Source organism: Papilio xuthus, unplaced genomic scaffold (genome assembly GCF_000836235.2).
Source record: "Papilio xuthus unplaced genomic scaffold, Pxut_1.1 DF827680.1, whole genome shotgun sequence".
NCBI lineage: Eukaryota > Metazoa > Arthropoda > Insecta > Lepidoptera > Papilionidae > Papilio > Papilio xuthus.
Window position 1 is genome coordinate 2039372 of NW_013530969.1, and position 15690 is coordinate 2055061.

At 33.5% G+C, this 15690-nt stretch overlaps 1 protein-coding gene across 2 annotated transcripts in view; it reads left to right on the top strand.

The window, feature by feature from the left end:
* The window catches only part of jbug (filamin-type immunoglobulin domains fbug), a 59668-nt gene that overhangs the window by 467 nt on the left and 43511 nt on the right, over window positions 1–15690 (top strand). The window contains exons 1-11 of one of the 2 annotated variants that reach the window (XM_013311365.1): window positions 6937–7182; window positions 7370–7665; window positions 7924–8104; window positions 9150–9249; window positions 11346–11488; window positions 12160–12383; window positions 12981–13122; window positions 13335–13498; window positions 13676–13851; window positions 14949–15061; window positions 15266–15447. In XM_013311365.1, coding sequence (XP_013166819.1) covers window positions 7450–7665; window positions 7924–8104; window positions 9150–9249; window positions 11346–11488; window positions 12160–12383; window positions 12981–13122; window positions 13335–13498; window positions 13676–13851; window positions 14949–15061; window positions 15266–15447 — 1641 coding nt within the window. In that variant the 5' untranslated portion in view covers window positions 6937–7182; window positions 7370–7449. Of the gene's footprint in view, window positions 1–6936; window positions 7183–7369; window positions 7666–7923; window positions 8105–9149; window positions 9250–11345; window positions 11489–12159; window positions 12384–12980; window positions 13123–13334; window positions 13499–13675; window positions 13852–14948; window positions 15062–15265; window positions 15448–15690 lie in introns of those variants that run through there. The other variant, XM_013311364.1, reaches the window with a different exon arrangement.

The following is a 15690-nucleotide window of genomic DNA, read 5'->3' on the forward strand; positions in this document are numbered from 1 at the left end:
GATTCGTTAATGACATCATCGTGTGTTACGATCGAGCACCGCCTACGGAACACGTGTCGTAAGGTTGCACTAACAATGAGAAAACGTGAAGGTTTTCCCATTAAATAAATCAACAATGTCAATGAAGCAAGCATTTGTTATCTACGTATCAAGATGTGTGCCTCGTAATTTCATATACAGGCTGTTTAAGTAAATAAAAATTATTTTATAAAAGTTAATGTTTACTAACTTACGTCATAAATATTATAAGCTGTCGCCTCCGACTCCGTCTGTGCGTTCTTTCAAACTATGTTTTACATACATGCCAAATTACATAAATACATATTCGTTGAAACGGTCCGCGGATACCTCCTAACAAACAACCATCCATCCACGCATCCAAACATTCGCATTTATAATATTAGTATAATCTAAAATGTTTGCTACAGAACTATACTTGTTTCGGCAGTAAATGCGTTTAAATTTAATTTTTACTTATGCATGATACTTGAACTTGCGGCCGAAAAACATGCAAGCGAATGTGGAAAACCGGTTCCCGGCCATGTGTAGAAAAGAAAAAAATATGTCAAGTGGAATGTAAATAGCTTCTCATTGCTTTTGTTTACGCTAAAAGGGATCAAGGGCTTGAACTTTCTACCTTCTGCGAAAAGGGGTTGAGCGTTTATTGTGAAAAAAATCAGATCCGGAAAGTGAAGTGTATTTGGTAATATGTATTGACAAATTTGTCCTAATAACCAAACAAGGCTTTCGAAATCGTAAGTTAAATACGATAATGATCTTGAATTTTTTTTTATTCCTCTTCTTGCCAACACCAGACAAAACAATTGTTGAAATTATGCCAATGACAGAAATAAGGTTTAATTTAATTTAATTATAAACTTACTTTTTCCAATGGCATGAAAACTAAGTAACCGTTGGTTTCTATATATATATAGAAGATTGTTACATCTCAGAATTTATATATAAGAAAGTCGTGTTAGTTACACTATTTATAACTCAAGAACGGTTTCGCCGATATGGCTGAAAATGGTGAGGTGGTAGCTCAGAGCCAGGAGACGGACATAGGATACTTTTAAATATCTTTTTTTAATTTATTTTTTCGAATTTATGCCTTGAAGAGCTTTTCTTTCTTTTTTTAACTTACTTATATTATATAATAAATAAGTTTATTTACTAAACTAATTAAGTTTTTTTATATATCCACGCGGACGGAGTCGCGGGCGACAGCTAGTATGTTTTAAACAAGGATTTATGTCTTAATTTTTTAAACAGGGATAAACTAGTCTCAAATATAAACTTATAAGGTATGTTCGTAAAAAATATGAGCGATACAAACATGTACTCGTACGTACAGACAGATCTTTCTACATCGATGATTTCACACATTATTGGAGTCAGCGGAGCACGAAGCACATCGTTAGGCAGTCGCTCGTTAAAAATAATATTATACAATAAATTGCGCATCAATTCAACTTTATTTTCACATATTAGTTTGTAAAAAATAGTATAAATATTATTTTCAATAAAAAAATCGTAAAACATAAGTTAATATTTGGTGAACTTGTGAGTTTATGATAAAAAAACGGAAGTTGACTGTACATATTATAATTTTCTTAGACTACGTTTAAATATATAATATAGTGTACATATGACATCAAATCATAGGAATTTGCGTGGTCTATTTCGATATATCTAACTTTAATTAAGAAGCTGTCGCGATTCCGACCACGTGAAATTAAAAAAAATACTTAATGACTAGCTCTTAGTGATGTGCTCTTCCAAATTTCAGCAAGATCCATGTAGCCGTTCTGGAGATACCTTAAAACCAACATCCATCCATCTAAACTTTAATGATTTAAACGAGTATGAAAAATAAACTTTATATTTAAAGAGAGGTTGTCAAAAGAGAGCAAGATTCATTGCAAAAGCATGGATTTCAATGTAAATGCAACGTAGTGTAAATCTTTAAACTGGTCGACTAAGAATTCAAACATCTTTGCTGTAAACAAAGATGTCGAGGAATCACCATTAATACTGTAGTCGTGCCTCAACCGCAAAATAACGTTACCCCTTCCAAGTTCATGTTCCGCTTCGGAGAGTAAGATAATTCTAAATATTAATATTTATGTTGAGTATCTTTAGTGATAGAAATAATATTTAACAAAAACGTAACTCACGCCCATACCAATGTGGTAGTCAGAGAAAATGGATTTCCTTAGAACTTTATTTAACTTAATTTAATTTATAACTTTGAAAATTCGTTATTGTTAGCGACATAAGTTAAATTAATAAAAAACCTGCAGCAACAGCGTTTCTCTAATGAGTAAACTTTAACTTAACTAACACCTCCCAAGTCGGTGAAGTTCGAGCGAAGCAGTTTTATAGCTAGTAAATATTCCGTTGGTTTTTATAAACAATTTTTTCTTAGTTTTATTTATTCTTTGCGCCAATAGCCTAATGGTTAAGCGTACGGATTTCCGATCAGGTGGTCGAGAGTTCGAATCCCGCCATACGACTATTGTCGTAAACCATATCCTAGGACAAGCTTCGAGCTTAATTGGAATGGTACAAGAAATATTAGTAAATTAATAAAAATTCGCAAATATTTTCAAAATGAAAAAAAAACTTAAATAACCAAAAGTTTCTGCCGAAAGAAAAATTGGTTTGCATTTGTTTCTTGAACATCTTTAGTATATCAAAATGCATACAGCGTATTTAATTCCATTAAACAGTCGCGCGAGTACACACACCCATTGTTAGTAAGCGATTAATGTCCAACGCAATAGTGCTGTACTTCCTTCCTTTTACCTTCGAAGCGCAGAACATTAGTTGCGGCCTTGTAATGTCCCCTCCGACTTAAATATTATCATTAAACCGACAACATTAAGACGTAGGCATCATAATTAACACCGCCAACACACACTCTGTACTTAGCTGACATGTCATTATGTCGATATGTTTGTGATACGTACCGTGTAATCGACGACATCAACACTGTCCTTGCAATTATTACGCATTTTTATTAAGGTTCTTATAATAACCGAATTAAATTAAAAAAATAACGTGATAATGATTAAATTAACGTAATTTACAGTAGTTTAAAAGGGAAATACAGAGTACTTGTACTATCACATATCTTATTAACCGACATTGCCCGAAGAATTGTAAACCTGAAGTGGCGATAGGTTGGCCACATTGCCCGTAGAAGTGACAGCCAATCGGGCTGCGAAGTCCTGGAATTGTGTAGACCCCCCATAAGATGGACCGATGTTTTAGTCTAGGTAACGGGAGTATCCTGGATAGCACAGGACCGATCGTCGTGGATGTCTTTGGGGAAGGCCTATGCCCAGAGGGCAACATGTGGCTATGGTTGATATCTTCTTAGCCATAAATAGCAAGTTTATTACTGGACCATAACATAACCATAACTAACTTAAGTAACACATATTCAGTGTTAACAAGAGATTATTCTTCTGGTATGTGCACTGAAGTAGTAACGAATTTCACTTTAAAGCAAGAAATTGAATCGCCTCACTGAACAAAAGATTCCATGTCTATTGAAACAATGTTATTCTGAATTTAAAAAATGCTATAAGCGGATAAGATTAATTAGCATAGAAAAAGTCTAGCAGGAAAATTTTGGACATGCGCCTTCGTAACCTCGTCGACAAAATTTGTATTAGAATTAATGCAGCGCGACGTAAGATACACCAACAAATCCCACACAATTTTTTTCATATTTTGTCGATAAAGTTACGAAAGTATGTATCGCTAATACTCGTGCTAGGTCCTCTGGATAATAAAGGTAATGTTCAAGTCTGGTAACAACTTCATGACTAAATATAAGTTAAAAGTTTAATTAAAATCTAAACTCACTATATTATTACAACGAATGTCTAATGTGTAAGAAGAAATCCTTTAAAGTTCAAAACTATATGTATTCGTATTTGGCAGTATAAAGACGACGTGGTAAATTTATAGCGCATAAAATGGATTTATTGTCATAGTATTCGCTTGAGTTGACAAACCAACTATGCAAAAAATATATGGAACCATTATCTTAGGAGTCATCTTTTTTCGTTAGAAAAACTAAAATATGCATAAGCATGAGTCATAAGACTCAAGCAACATGTCATTCTTAAGGAAATTAAAATATTTTTAACTGTTCTTAGTAATAGTAAACTTAAATAAAAAAGGCTTTTTAAATGGATGGATACTATAAATGCGAATGTTTAGAAGGATAGTTGGATGTTCAACAAGATATCTTCAGAATGGCTCAACGGATCTTGATGAAATTTGGCATACATATAGAACGTAGTCTGGGGAGAACACATGCCCTACTAATCACATTTTTTTTACTCAAGGCCAATGCAGTTGCGAGCGACTGTTAGTATTTTTAATCGACTCCTATAACTTTTCATTAGCAATCATTGTTAGCACAAAAGTGATTAAAAATTTCATGACTCATTTTATACAAGTTTCTCTCACAGTTGTAAATAATTGTTACGATTTGCATATTATCTTTTATTCGATCTTGTGTGAAAATTTGAACAATGATTTTTCTATTAATCTTAAAGAACTGAATCCCATTTACATTAACGTCGGATCGTCGTTCAAAACACTTTATAATGTCGAAAAACAATTTTAAAAAATCAAAACCATTTTACTAAAAAAGCTTAACTGAAATTAGCGTCCATCATGAGAGAATTGTTTTTATTTCGTTGGCTTTTATTTTTCGTTAAAAAATACATAAATTGTGTTACGTTAATACGTCGCAATTTTTAAAGTAACAGAAAAACACGAACTTTACATAACAATTTTGTAACCGATTACGTTTGCGCCAAAGATTCGGATTGATTTTGTTTTCATTACAAGTCCGGTTTTTCATAAAATGTAATTTGTAGTTGCCTTGCGTAATAATAAGTAATCAATAACATTCATCGTATATCTTACTTCTTACTAATATTATTATAAATGCGATGGATGGATGCTTGTTACAAGGTATTGTCAAAACGACTCAACAAATCTCGATGAAATTTAGCATAGATGTAGAGTATCGAAGAACAGATAGACTTCAAAGTTTTATTTGATTTCGCGCGGACGGAGTCGCAAGCGACAGCTATTTCGAAATAAATATTGAAAGAAGTAAGTGAACGTACAAATTATGTAATAATCCGTTTTGAAGTCTCAGGACCTGTATTATACCCGTAAGTACTTAACTATACCTAGATGAAAAAATATATATTAAGGTAAATCTGCGCTACTAATTAGTTTTAGACATTATTAGTTAGAATCTTTAGCACGAATGGCACACTTTTGTTACTAAGTCAAGTAACATCTTGATTAGTGATGGGACATAAACGTTGACATTTTAATAAGGCTAATGTTTCGCCGCTACACCGGCAAAGTGTCGGATTTTCATCCTAACATTAGGAATTAGTCTTACGCATAAATAGAAACAAGCATATCATTAAAGTCAATCGCGTACGCATACCAAAACAGTTTCCGTATGTAGATTGAGATGAAACGCAGCGTACGATGTGCAAATAAGGTAAAACAGAGACACCGCACTAAGTACGCTATAAGTACAACCACATTGGATTCCAAAGAAATGAATCACTACGTTTCTTAGATGACAACGGATCTTTAGTTCCAGTATTCTCGCATACTTATGCAAAATATTATAATAAAAGCTAACTCATTACTGGAGGTTGTACTACTATGACATAAGTTTCGATCATAGCCGACTAAAATAGAAATGACGGTTTATCACTTCAACGACGCGGTAGTGATCGATCTGCCCACAGTCACTTCTCTATAATTCTATATTAAATTATTAATATTTATTATTGTTCTAATTCGAATATACGACCCACACGGATATTCTGATAAATATCATACCGTTTGTTATGTTACGTGTTGACTGTTCAATGATGTGAATATCGTTTTCTTATAGTTACTAATTTATATCAATGTTTATTTATCAGTTTCTTAACATACTGTATAAATGTGCAACGCGCGATTGTTACTTAATATCCCAAGAAAATATTCACCGTAACTTCAATACCAAAACTCATTGGATACACTATAGGAAACCAAGCAAACACATTGATAATTGTTAAAAAATATTCTTCCAAAGTTAAAATTCTAATATCACACAGAAGACAGGCGTGAAGTGGAAGAAATTCCGCGTTTCGTCTGATGAGGGTGCGTCCCGGAGGCCTAATTTAGTCCTTTTTCCCTTCCCACCCTTTTTATTATAAGGAAAGGATGGTCTAGGCGAGGCGTGCTTTATTAATGAGAAATCACTTACTTTCTAAAGAATTCTTTTCTAGACGACAGTACCAAAACACAAATACAAATTGAAAATTTCACAAATAGAAGATCTTAATAAGAAAAAGATTTCACGTAATAATAATATTCTGTGCAACATGTTATGCAGTAACATTTTCATTATAACTAAAATGTTTTTCCGTTATTTTACAAGCTTTTCGTGTCTGGATTTACTCTATTATAGAGAATATTGCACGTAAATAATAAAAATTCAACGTACATATATCTTCTGCATAAAGATTGAAATATGCCTAAATAGCTATCGCTCACGATTTCATTCACGCGGAATTAAAAAAAAACATAATAAGTAGCATATGTTTTCTGCCAGCCTTTGTTCTACATCTATGCCAAATTTCAGCTACATGCATACATTCTCGAACTTCTAACAACCCCATCCATCCATCCATTCATCCATCCATCCATCCCGAAAATTCGCATTTATTACCTATAAGTAAGATTTATTTAGTAGTTACAATTTTTTTATCTGTCCTAGTTTATATCAACATTATTTGTAATTGATTTCTCGTTTGCCCTAATGAGTTTTTAACAAATTTTTAACGAGTCACCAGCTTTCAATCATGCCAGTGTAATATTCTCACATCGAGCGGGAGGTTTATACATTTTAAAACGTTCGCGGAGTGCTCAAAAAAGGTTTCCTAAAGTATCATAAATCACAAATTAAGTGACAATACATCCATCTTTTTAATATACTAAGAGCTAAGGCCGTTCGATACTCAATGTACAGTTTTAAATAACTAACGCTTCAGACGGCTCAAAAGAACAACTGTTGTTGACATTTTTGGAATGTTATATGTCATAGTAGCTAGTTATTTCTCCATTGATTAATTTGTGAGTATAACTTCATAGAATAACTGTGTTAAACAATTATCGACTCTACTCGATCTTTATTACAGTGTAAAATAAACATTACGCTCGGCATTTGCTCTTAAATGTAATAACGAAAGATATAATTTAATTAGCCACCTTTAACCGTTTGATAAGTGTTTAGGTTAAAAATAAAACTTTTTTTTTCCAGATGACGTTGAAACTCGACGTACGAGAAATAGAAGAAACTACTAACTTATTACATTGTGCGGTTTGCTAACGTCAAAGAAGATGGAGGGAATGCGTGTGACACATCCGGGTGTGCGGGCGCATTCGGCTGAAGGTTCCGCGGGTCGCATCACCCAAGCGGGCCTAGCCGCGCGCAGCCCTGAAGGCACCGCTGCTAAGGGGATGGCCATCAAGGGCCATGAAGACCTTTGGGTGGAAATACAAGCTAATACGTTTAGAAATTGGGTAAACGAAACGTTGAAACCCATGAATATAAAGGTATAAAAATTACGTCACCTGACTATTAAAAAAATAACCTAATAATAAGCTGTATTCTATACGATATTTCTAAAGACCTATTTTTATCCTGTTAAACATTTCTATAACAAATTTATAAAATGAGAGATACTCGGAAAATATAAATCTAAACGTAAGCTAATATTCTCAGTACTGAAAAAGCGTCTAATGAAAAGAAGCTTGTTGCTAAAGTTTCCTTGAAAATTCATTATAATATCGGTAATAATTCTATGTTCGCAGGTTGTCGATTTAGTAGAAGACCTACGAGATGGGACGGTGCTATGTGCTCTTGTTGAAGCACTACAAGGCAGGCGACTAAAAGGTTGGAGCAAGAATCCCAACAATCAACACCACCGTTTGGAGAACGTCACAACTGCTTTACAAGCAATTGAGGACGACGGCGTCAAGCTAGTCAATATAGGTGAGTTTACTATGACTAAGATACGTGGCAATTTGTCATGGGAATTTGTTAACAAAGGCGCATACAAACGCGCCGGCTAAATTACTCATAGAGGTTATAAAGAACAGTTACACTTGTTTGTTGCTAAAGACATTGTTCCTGATTTTATTAAGATTTTTATTGCAATTGCTACATGCATAATTATATGTTACAATTTCATTGTTTCATAAAACCGTTTTGTTTTAGAAGAAATGCCGAAACTAATCTTTCCAAGACATACAATTATAAAATTAATTTAAAACTCAAGATTTACTTTATCAAAGAAATGTTAATATAGAAGTAACAGTCTATAAGTTATGTACTAAAAATAGTTCTTGCTATAAAGATTTACTCTACGTGGTTTATAATGTGTTTCTAAGTTCTTAAGTTTTACACGTTTAATTCATTTTGTCGGTCACACGCGCCGCGGGCTGCTCTCTGCTCACGTCATACTCGTTTTAAAAGATCCCTTGCAGCTTTTCTTGCTTAAAGATAAATTTTTAATATGTTTTTTACTCATATTTTATTCTCTATTGAATTACTTTACGTATTTCTAAAACTTCTGCACTATTTACACTTAGGACATTATTTTATAGTAAAACTTTTAAGAAAGAAGAACTTTTTTGCTTACTTTTTTATTTATTTAACTCATAATTAACCTATTTACCGTGGGTTTCTGAGACTAAAATATCCATTAAAAACATATTGTTATTTTTTTGTCAAAGAAAATAAAAAAAACACAGGGATGACAATCACAGGTTTAATAAAAAGATTTTAATCTAAGAAACCAACGAAATATTTTCTAGTTATCTTGGTATACTTTACTTATGCAGGAAATTTTATTAATTTTGTATATTTCCTTATGCTTAACAGACAAATTAAGTAACGAAACAAGCATAGTTAATATATCTATTAGATTTATTACGGAAACTAGAACTATAACATTAAGGAAACGTGTACAAAGACAATTTAATCACTAACAATGTTCGGAACATACTAATTTTAACGTTATTGTTTTATTTTCCAGGGAATGTCGACATCGTGAATGGGAATCTGAAGTTAATATTAGGATTAATATGGTCTCTTATAGTGCGCTACCAAATTGGCAGGAGTAAATTCCCACCGAGGTAAGATACACTTTTACATTTAATTAATAACAAATATTTATTATAGCAAAGAATCCTAGCAAACTATATTCCCTGCATAGCTTTGAAAAAAAAATCTTACTAATCTTACCATCGTATTAATATTATAAATGAGAATGTTTAGATGGATGGATGTTTGTTTGAAGATATCTACAGAACGGCTGAACGGAACTCAATGAAATTAAGCATACATATAGAACATAGTCTGGAAAAACACATAGGCTACTAATTATGATTTTTTTTGATTCCGCGTGGACGTAGTCGCGGGCGACAATTAGTATCTAATACTAATACGAAGATCTGCCAATTGGTTTTTAAGTTTAGCTTAAGATATATAGAGATTTTATTCTATAATACAAATACGGCTAATAAAAATTAAATCATTTTAGATAAAACGAAAGTTTGTCTAAATATATCAATCATATTACTGTTATAATTAGGTCAGACATCTTATGAATGTCTCGTATACCTTTTAAAGGCAGGCGTGTTGTAACACCAGTTTTATTTGTAAACATCGCCATTTAGGTCCACGTCTCGGACGGTATTTGAGCAATTAGCGAGACAGCGTGAGCGTACCTACCGTGTCTGACGCGACGACGCGACGAATTGCGTTACATCTTCCTTTAACACATTCGCGATTTTGCTTTCACAATCATATTTGGACAGCGTTTTGTAGGTTCTTTAAAACCATATCGAAGGTAGTAAAGTGAGGTAGAGCAGTACTCTTACTGTTTGTTGTTCTATGTCAGCATATACGTTCAAATAATTGTAGTACTGCGCTGTTCACTGCTCTACCTAACTGTTCTGCACTTTTATTACAAATTATGAACGTATCGATGTTAGTTTAGGTTAGGTTAGAATTTTTTTATTGCCAATTCCATTAGTTTAATAATACTTCACTACAATGTTACTTAAATATCTAAGTAATTATATCTAATTTTCAGAACTTTCATACAAATGTATCAGAAATTAGAAAAAGGCAACGCGTTTCAACGAGCACTGGAGGCATACATTATAAGAGCTATGCGTAAATTCAAAAAAAATATTGGCAAATAATTGTTGTAATTAAATATAAACAAAAACGCGGCTTTTATTTTTAAAGAAATTGCCTAACAAAATCTTAGTTTGATAATAAACCCTATGAAATAATCAATAAAATTAATGTTTAATCCTTGCATAACCTAACAAAATGTCAAAATACTTTATGAAACTTAATGAAACCTTCTTTTAACGTAGATTGGCGATCATTTCTCCATATTTTATCCATCTAATATGCACCTTAATACAACTAGTAAAGGTTTCTTTTTGAAACACATGAATCAATCAAGTTTTATCCAACAATGTTAATAAAAGTAATACATAGAGAAGCATTACAATATTGATTGATAAAACAAGGGTTTCCAATGACCGCAACCCTCGTGCGGGTTTCGCGTATCATTTGTTGTACTGCTAAATTTATGTCTCGTATTTTCCCGCCATAAAATTTTTACGCGTTCGATTTTTAAAGCCTGTCCTCATAAATCTAAATTATCTACTGCCTGTGCACGAATACATCATAAATTGCTTACACATAAAAAGTAAAATTTTAAAATCGACTTTTGTACCAATTTGCGTAGAAAACTTTTATCAACACCATTTAAATTAGACTAAAAACTGCCCTTAATAAGCAGTATTAAATAGACAAATAATAGAAAAACAAGAAATCAGGAGTGAAGTCCTGCGAATCGATAATATTCATGACTGCATCTTTCGTATCATGGCTCTTTAAACATAGTAATGTTTAGAGATTTCAAAGTTGCTGCTAAATATTTGCACTAACATGGGCTATATCTCGTTGCGAAATCTTCAAATTTACATAGTCATATTACAAATTTTGTAGACGCTAAACAAACATATCTTCGATTTCGTTTAAATCGCTAGTGAGGTATCTCTCGAGGAACTATTTCGTAACTTAACCCACAAGTACGGTGCAATTCAGACGAGTGAAATTAGACTCTACGCCATTGATATACGGTGTACAGTGGTTGCAAACTTGTGATCGGTCATGTTTCGGCTGTGCTCACGATGTTTGTTTACAGGAAACTGATGTTATCGTGGCTGCAAGCAGCTTTGCCCGAGTGTCGAGTCAGCAATTTGACGACGGATTGGAATAGCGGGGTTCTGCTATCGGCTCTTCTCGACTATTGCAAGCCGGGCGTGTTCCCACATTGGCGCGATCTGAGTTAGTATAAGCTTTAAACAAACTAACTACATAATTTATATGTTTGCAACGCTCCACAAATGTTTGACAAGTTGTTTGCTGATCGGGAACATTGATTGAAATATTAATGAAATTGAATTAATCAACTTAATTAAATACCGGTCGTAGTACGTAATTGTTTTATGCTGTCAATTTTAGAACAGATTACACTTTCAGTATCGATGTATACGAATTTACATTTTACTCATATTTGGATGAAATGAATTGTTTATTAACTTAGGATGTATTTATTTATGGTATTTTTCAATTGTGTTATTTCATTTCATATTTGACAGTAAGTAAACCAAGGTCATAAATCTGTTCGGTAGAATATCTTTAATTGGATATCTAATTTATAAGTGACTTCTAATAGCTATAAAATGATTCTACAATTAATTCGAGAAATGTAACATATACCAGGAAGCTAAAACAGTAATGTAAGATCAATTAAAAACCATATACTTGCCACTAATGATTTGATTGTGGCAGTAAAAGTCAAAGCCGAAGTTTACTTTATTAAACAAAAACTATCATTGAGGGGACAGACGATATCAGAACCCATACCTAAAATATATTCACGGGATAACAAAGAATCAAATCTCATAGAAAAAGTTGATCTTATTAATTAAAATTGTCTTTCGTAATATTCACAGACCGTCATGAAGCGATAGAGAATTGTCGTCGGGCCATGAAGTTGGCGTATCGCGAGTTCGAAGTACCAATGGTGTTGGAACCTGAGTATCTAGCATCGCCGTGGCTGGACGAGCTTTCTGGCATGACGTATCTATCCTACTTTATGAAACCTGACTCCCCTGGCTTTCGCGCTACGCTGGATTGGGTTAATTCTAAACTGGAAAGAGGAGTGACTAACTTCACGGTAAGATGTTTGTATGTATAATTTACAAGCTTATGTTATAAATTTTGACATCAAATGTTGTTGAAGGGGATTAGTAAGTTATCGATAAAAAAGTGGAAAGTTATTTTTATATTGTAGTCATTAATTGTATAGTAAAGAACGTACCAGAAATTGAAAACATTGTAATACATCTTTACCGTGAATTTTCTCATTTGAATATATCTGATTGTAACAAAAATTATTTATTATAAATTTAGGTTACGAGGTGCGAGAGTACATTTAATAAATAGAAACTAAAGATTACAGTTGAGGCATATTTTTTCGCTAATAAATAGGAGGTCACTGAACAAGTTTTGCGCAATCTATTAGACGATTAAGTGTTGCTGCAGAGACCACTCAAATACTTCTTATTCTTTATAAATCTCACGTACAAACAAAGAAGGCACAAGTTTACAAATAACCATTATTCATAGGAGTATTGCTGTAGGGGAAAAGATTTTTCCTTAAATAATATAAGAGCGAAAAAAAGACTTAGAATATTATACATTCTTACTTTGTACATACATTTCACAGTAACACGAATGATCTTTTATAATTCTAAGAATATTGTGTACACAGACTGACTGGAACGACGGGCGGGTGGCTAACGAGCTGGTGCGAACCATGGGTGGCCCGGCACCGCCGCCCAGCAGACTGCGACGAGATCCCGCAAAATGGGAGGAGAACAACCAACAAGCTATTGATGCAGCTAAGAAAATTGGTTAATGTTTTTTTTTATATCAAATCTTAAATCAACCTTTCAATATTGGAATCGATTCAAAGAAATCCTAAAATAAAGTTGAGAACGTTATTTTCTATTGGTATTATTTAGTGGTAGAGTAAATGATAAGACTTGAAAAACTTATGGTGGAGAGCATACTAAAAATACTCGTGTCTCTAATTCCATTGCTTACCTCTATAATCTTTATGCAGGAGTGCAGCCTGTACTGTCCGCTCGGGACATGAGTCAGAACGATGTGGAGCACTTGGGCGTGATGGCGTGGGCGTCGCAGTTCCGCAACGTGCCGCCGCGGCCGCCGGTACACGACATGCTTCGCGTCGCACTTGACTCAACGTCTGGTAGAGTCGGAGAACCTGTGAGTACAACATTTCGAAATACACAAAAAAATATATTTTACAAATTTATACGGTCTATTTTATCGTATTTGTCATGTCTTACCAACTTGGTTTGTTGTAATCCTTGCTGTTATATTCTACGTCAATCCACTTGCATCTTTTGCACTTTCTTTTAAATCTAATTATTGATGTTTCAGACGTACATTAAAGTAGAAAGCATATCAAATGAACTGTCGATCTCCGACGTAAAAGTATCGATAGTAAATCCATTGGAAAAAGAATCAAGACTGAAGTTGGACTCGAGAGGGGCAGGGGAGTTTGTGCCCGAACACGCGGGCATGCATGAAATAGTTCTTACTGTTGACGACATCAGGTTGGAGCAGAAATATACATCTTACTAATATTATAAATGCAAATGTTTAGATGGATGGATGGATGTTTGTTTGAAGTTATATCTAGAACGGCCGAAAGGAACTCGATGGAATTAAGCATACATATAGAACATAGTCTAGAAAAACACATAAGGTACTAATTATGTTTTCTTTTTAATTCCGCGTTGACGTGGTGAAGATTAGATTTACGACTAGATTTTGATATTATACAATTTAGAATGCTCAGATATAAATCCTCGGTAATAATCCAAATTCATAGTCTCATGGATCTCAATAATTTTTCAAAAAGGTATGCTTTGGCATCATTCATTCAGCATCATCATCATGCATATTAAATTTTTAACAAAAACAAACGGATCTAAAAATTTGCTACTGTGATCTTGTATTGTCTTCATAAAATTAGTATTAATATCGAAATATTTAAAGAAAATTCTATATTTAAATACGATATCATTCTACGGTGCAGTTATATTAAGGGTAATGCAAAAAATGCTATATCAGTTCCTCATCAAAAATATTGAAGTGCTCTTTACGCAGTTGATGGTTCGTAAAAAGTTACGAGGGTTACTTACTTGTGAAATAACGTAAATTGATTTTAGATCTGCATTCCAGCTTATATTCACTTTGATTTTTTTCACACTAATGATATATTAATATGTAAAACGTTAGGCACGAAATTGTAAATTAATTTTACAAATACCGTCTTCTAATATTATTATTATTAGTGTTCATGTTATAGTGATGGACTGAACTAACACGGTAAATAGAACCGCTATTTGATACATAATGTAACAGTTTTTTTTAACTATTAAACGCGTAAAAATAACGCATACGAAATATTGATAATGTTCCCTGCAATAAACATCGAACAAATGACTAAGCCTAACATCGAAACATAATGTAATATAGCTAAATAAATAATTAAAATAGGATTATTGATTAATAATTCCGTATAGGTCTTTAATTACAGTGAGTTTTTTTCTATATCGATAGCAATGGCAAAAAAATACGTATGTAACTTTAATTTCTACGATTTTCGAAAAAACACATAGATGTCATTAATGTTTTAATTTTTTAGAGTGGATGGAAAATATTTCTTCCGAGTGCTACCAAGATTGGTGACAGTACCGCCGCCTGGCATGGCGCCGTGCGCTGCGGGCAGCATCGTCGAAGTTTTGGTCAGCGCTACAGGTCAGTAGTAACCAACTCAAATTGAAATTTTTTAAGTGGTAGCATTGAATAAATATTAAAGTAGAACTCTATGGATTATTGTGGCTACAATATCGCCCACGATGTTGAAAATTATATTTGAACAATAGAGACAATTATTAGTTTAACTTTTTAAATTTAATTAAATGTGACTTACCTGTTTTACTACTATAATATAATATGTAGGTGCACCAAGAAGGGAAGACATCGACGTGACTGCACACTCGCCGAGCGGACGCGCTGTGCCCCTGCAGCCCCGCCACCCGCCGCCCTCCGCGCCCGGCACCACCGCGTCCAGTGCCACCTTCGAACCAGACGAAGCTGGCACTTGGACTATAGCCATCACATACAAGGGCAAACATATTCAGGTAATAGCAATTATCCAATTATATTTAATTACGACGAAGACAATTATTACGAATTATTTTGACTGTAACGAGTGTCTTTACGCGGCAGTGAAAAACAAAATCTGTCCGAAGTAAAGAAAATCAAAGTACCGTCAAATTTTAATCGCTAGTTGTTATTATAGTAGTGCAGAGGCACATTTAAGGGTAAATAATAATTAAGTAATTTATGACTGTCTAATTTTACAATGTCGATTGTCTGGTCTA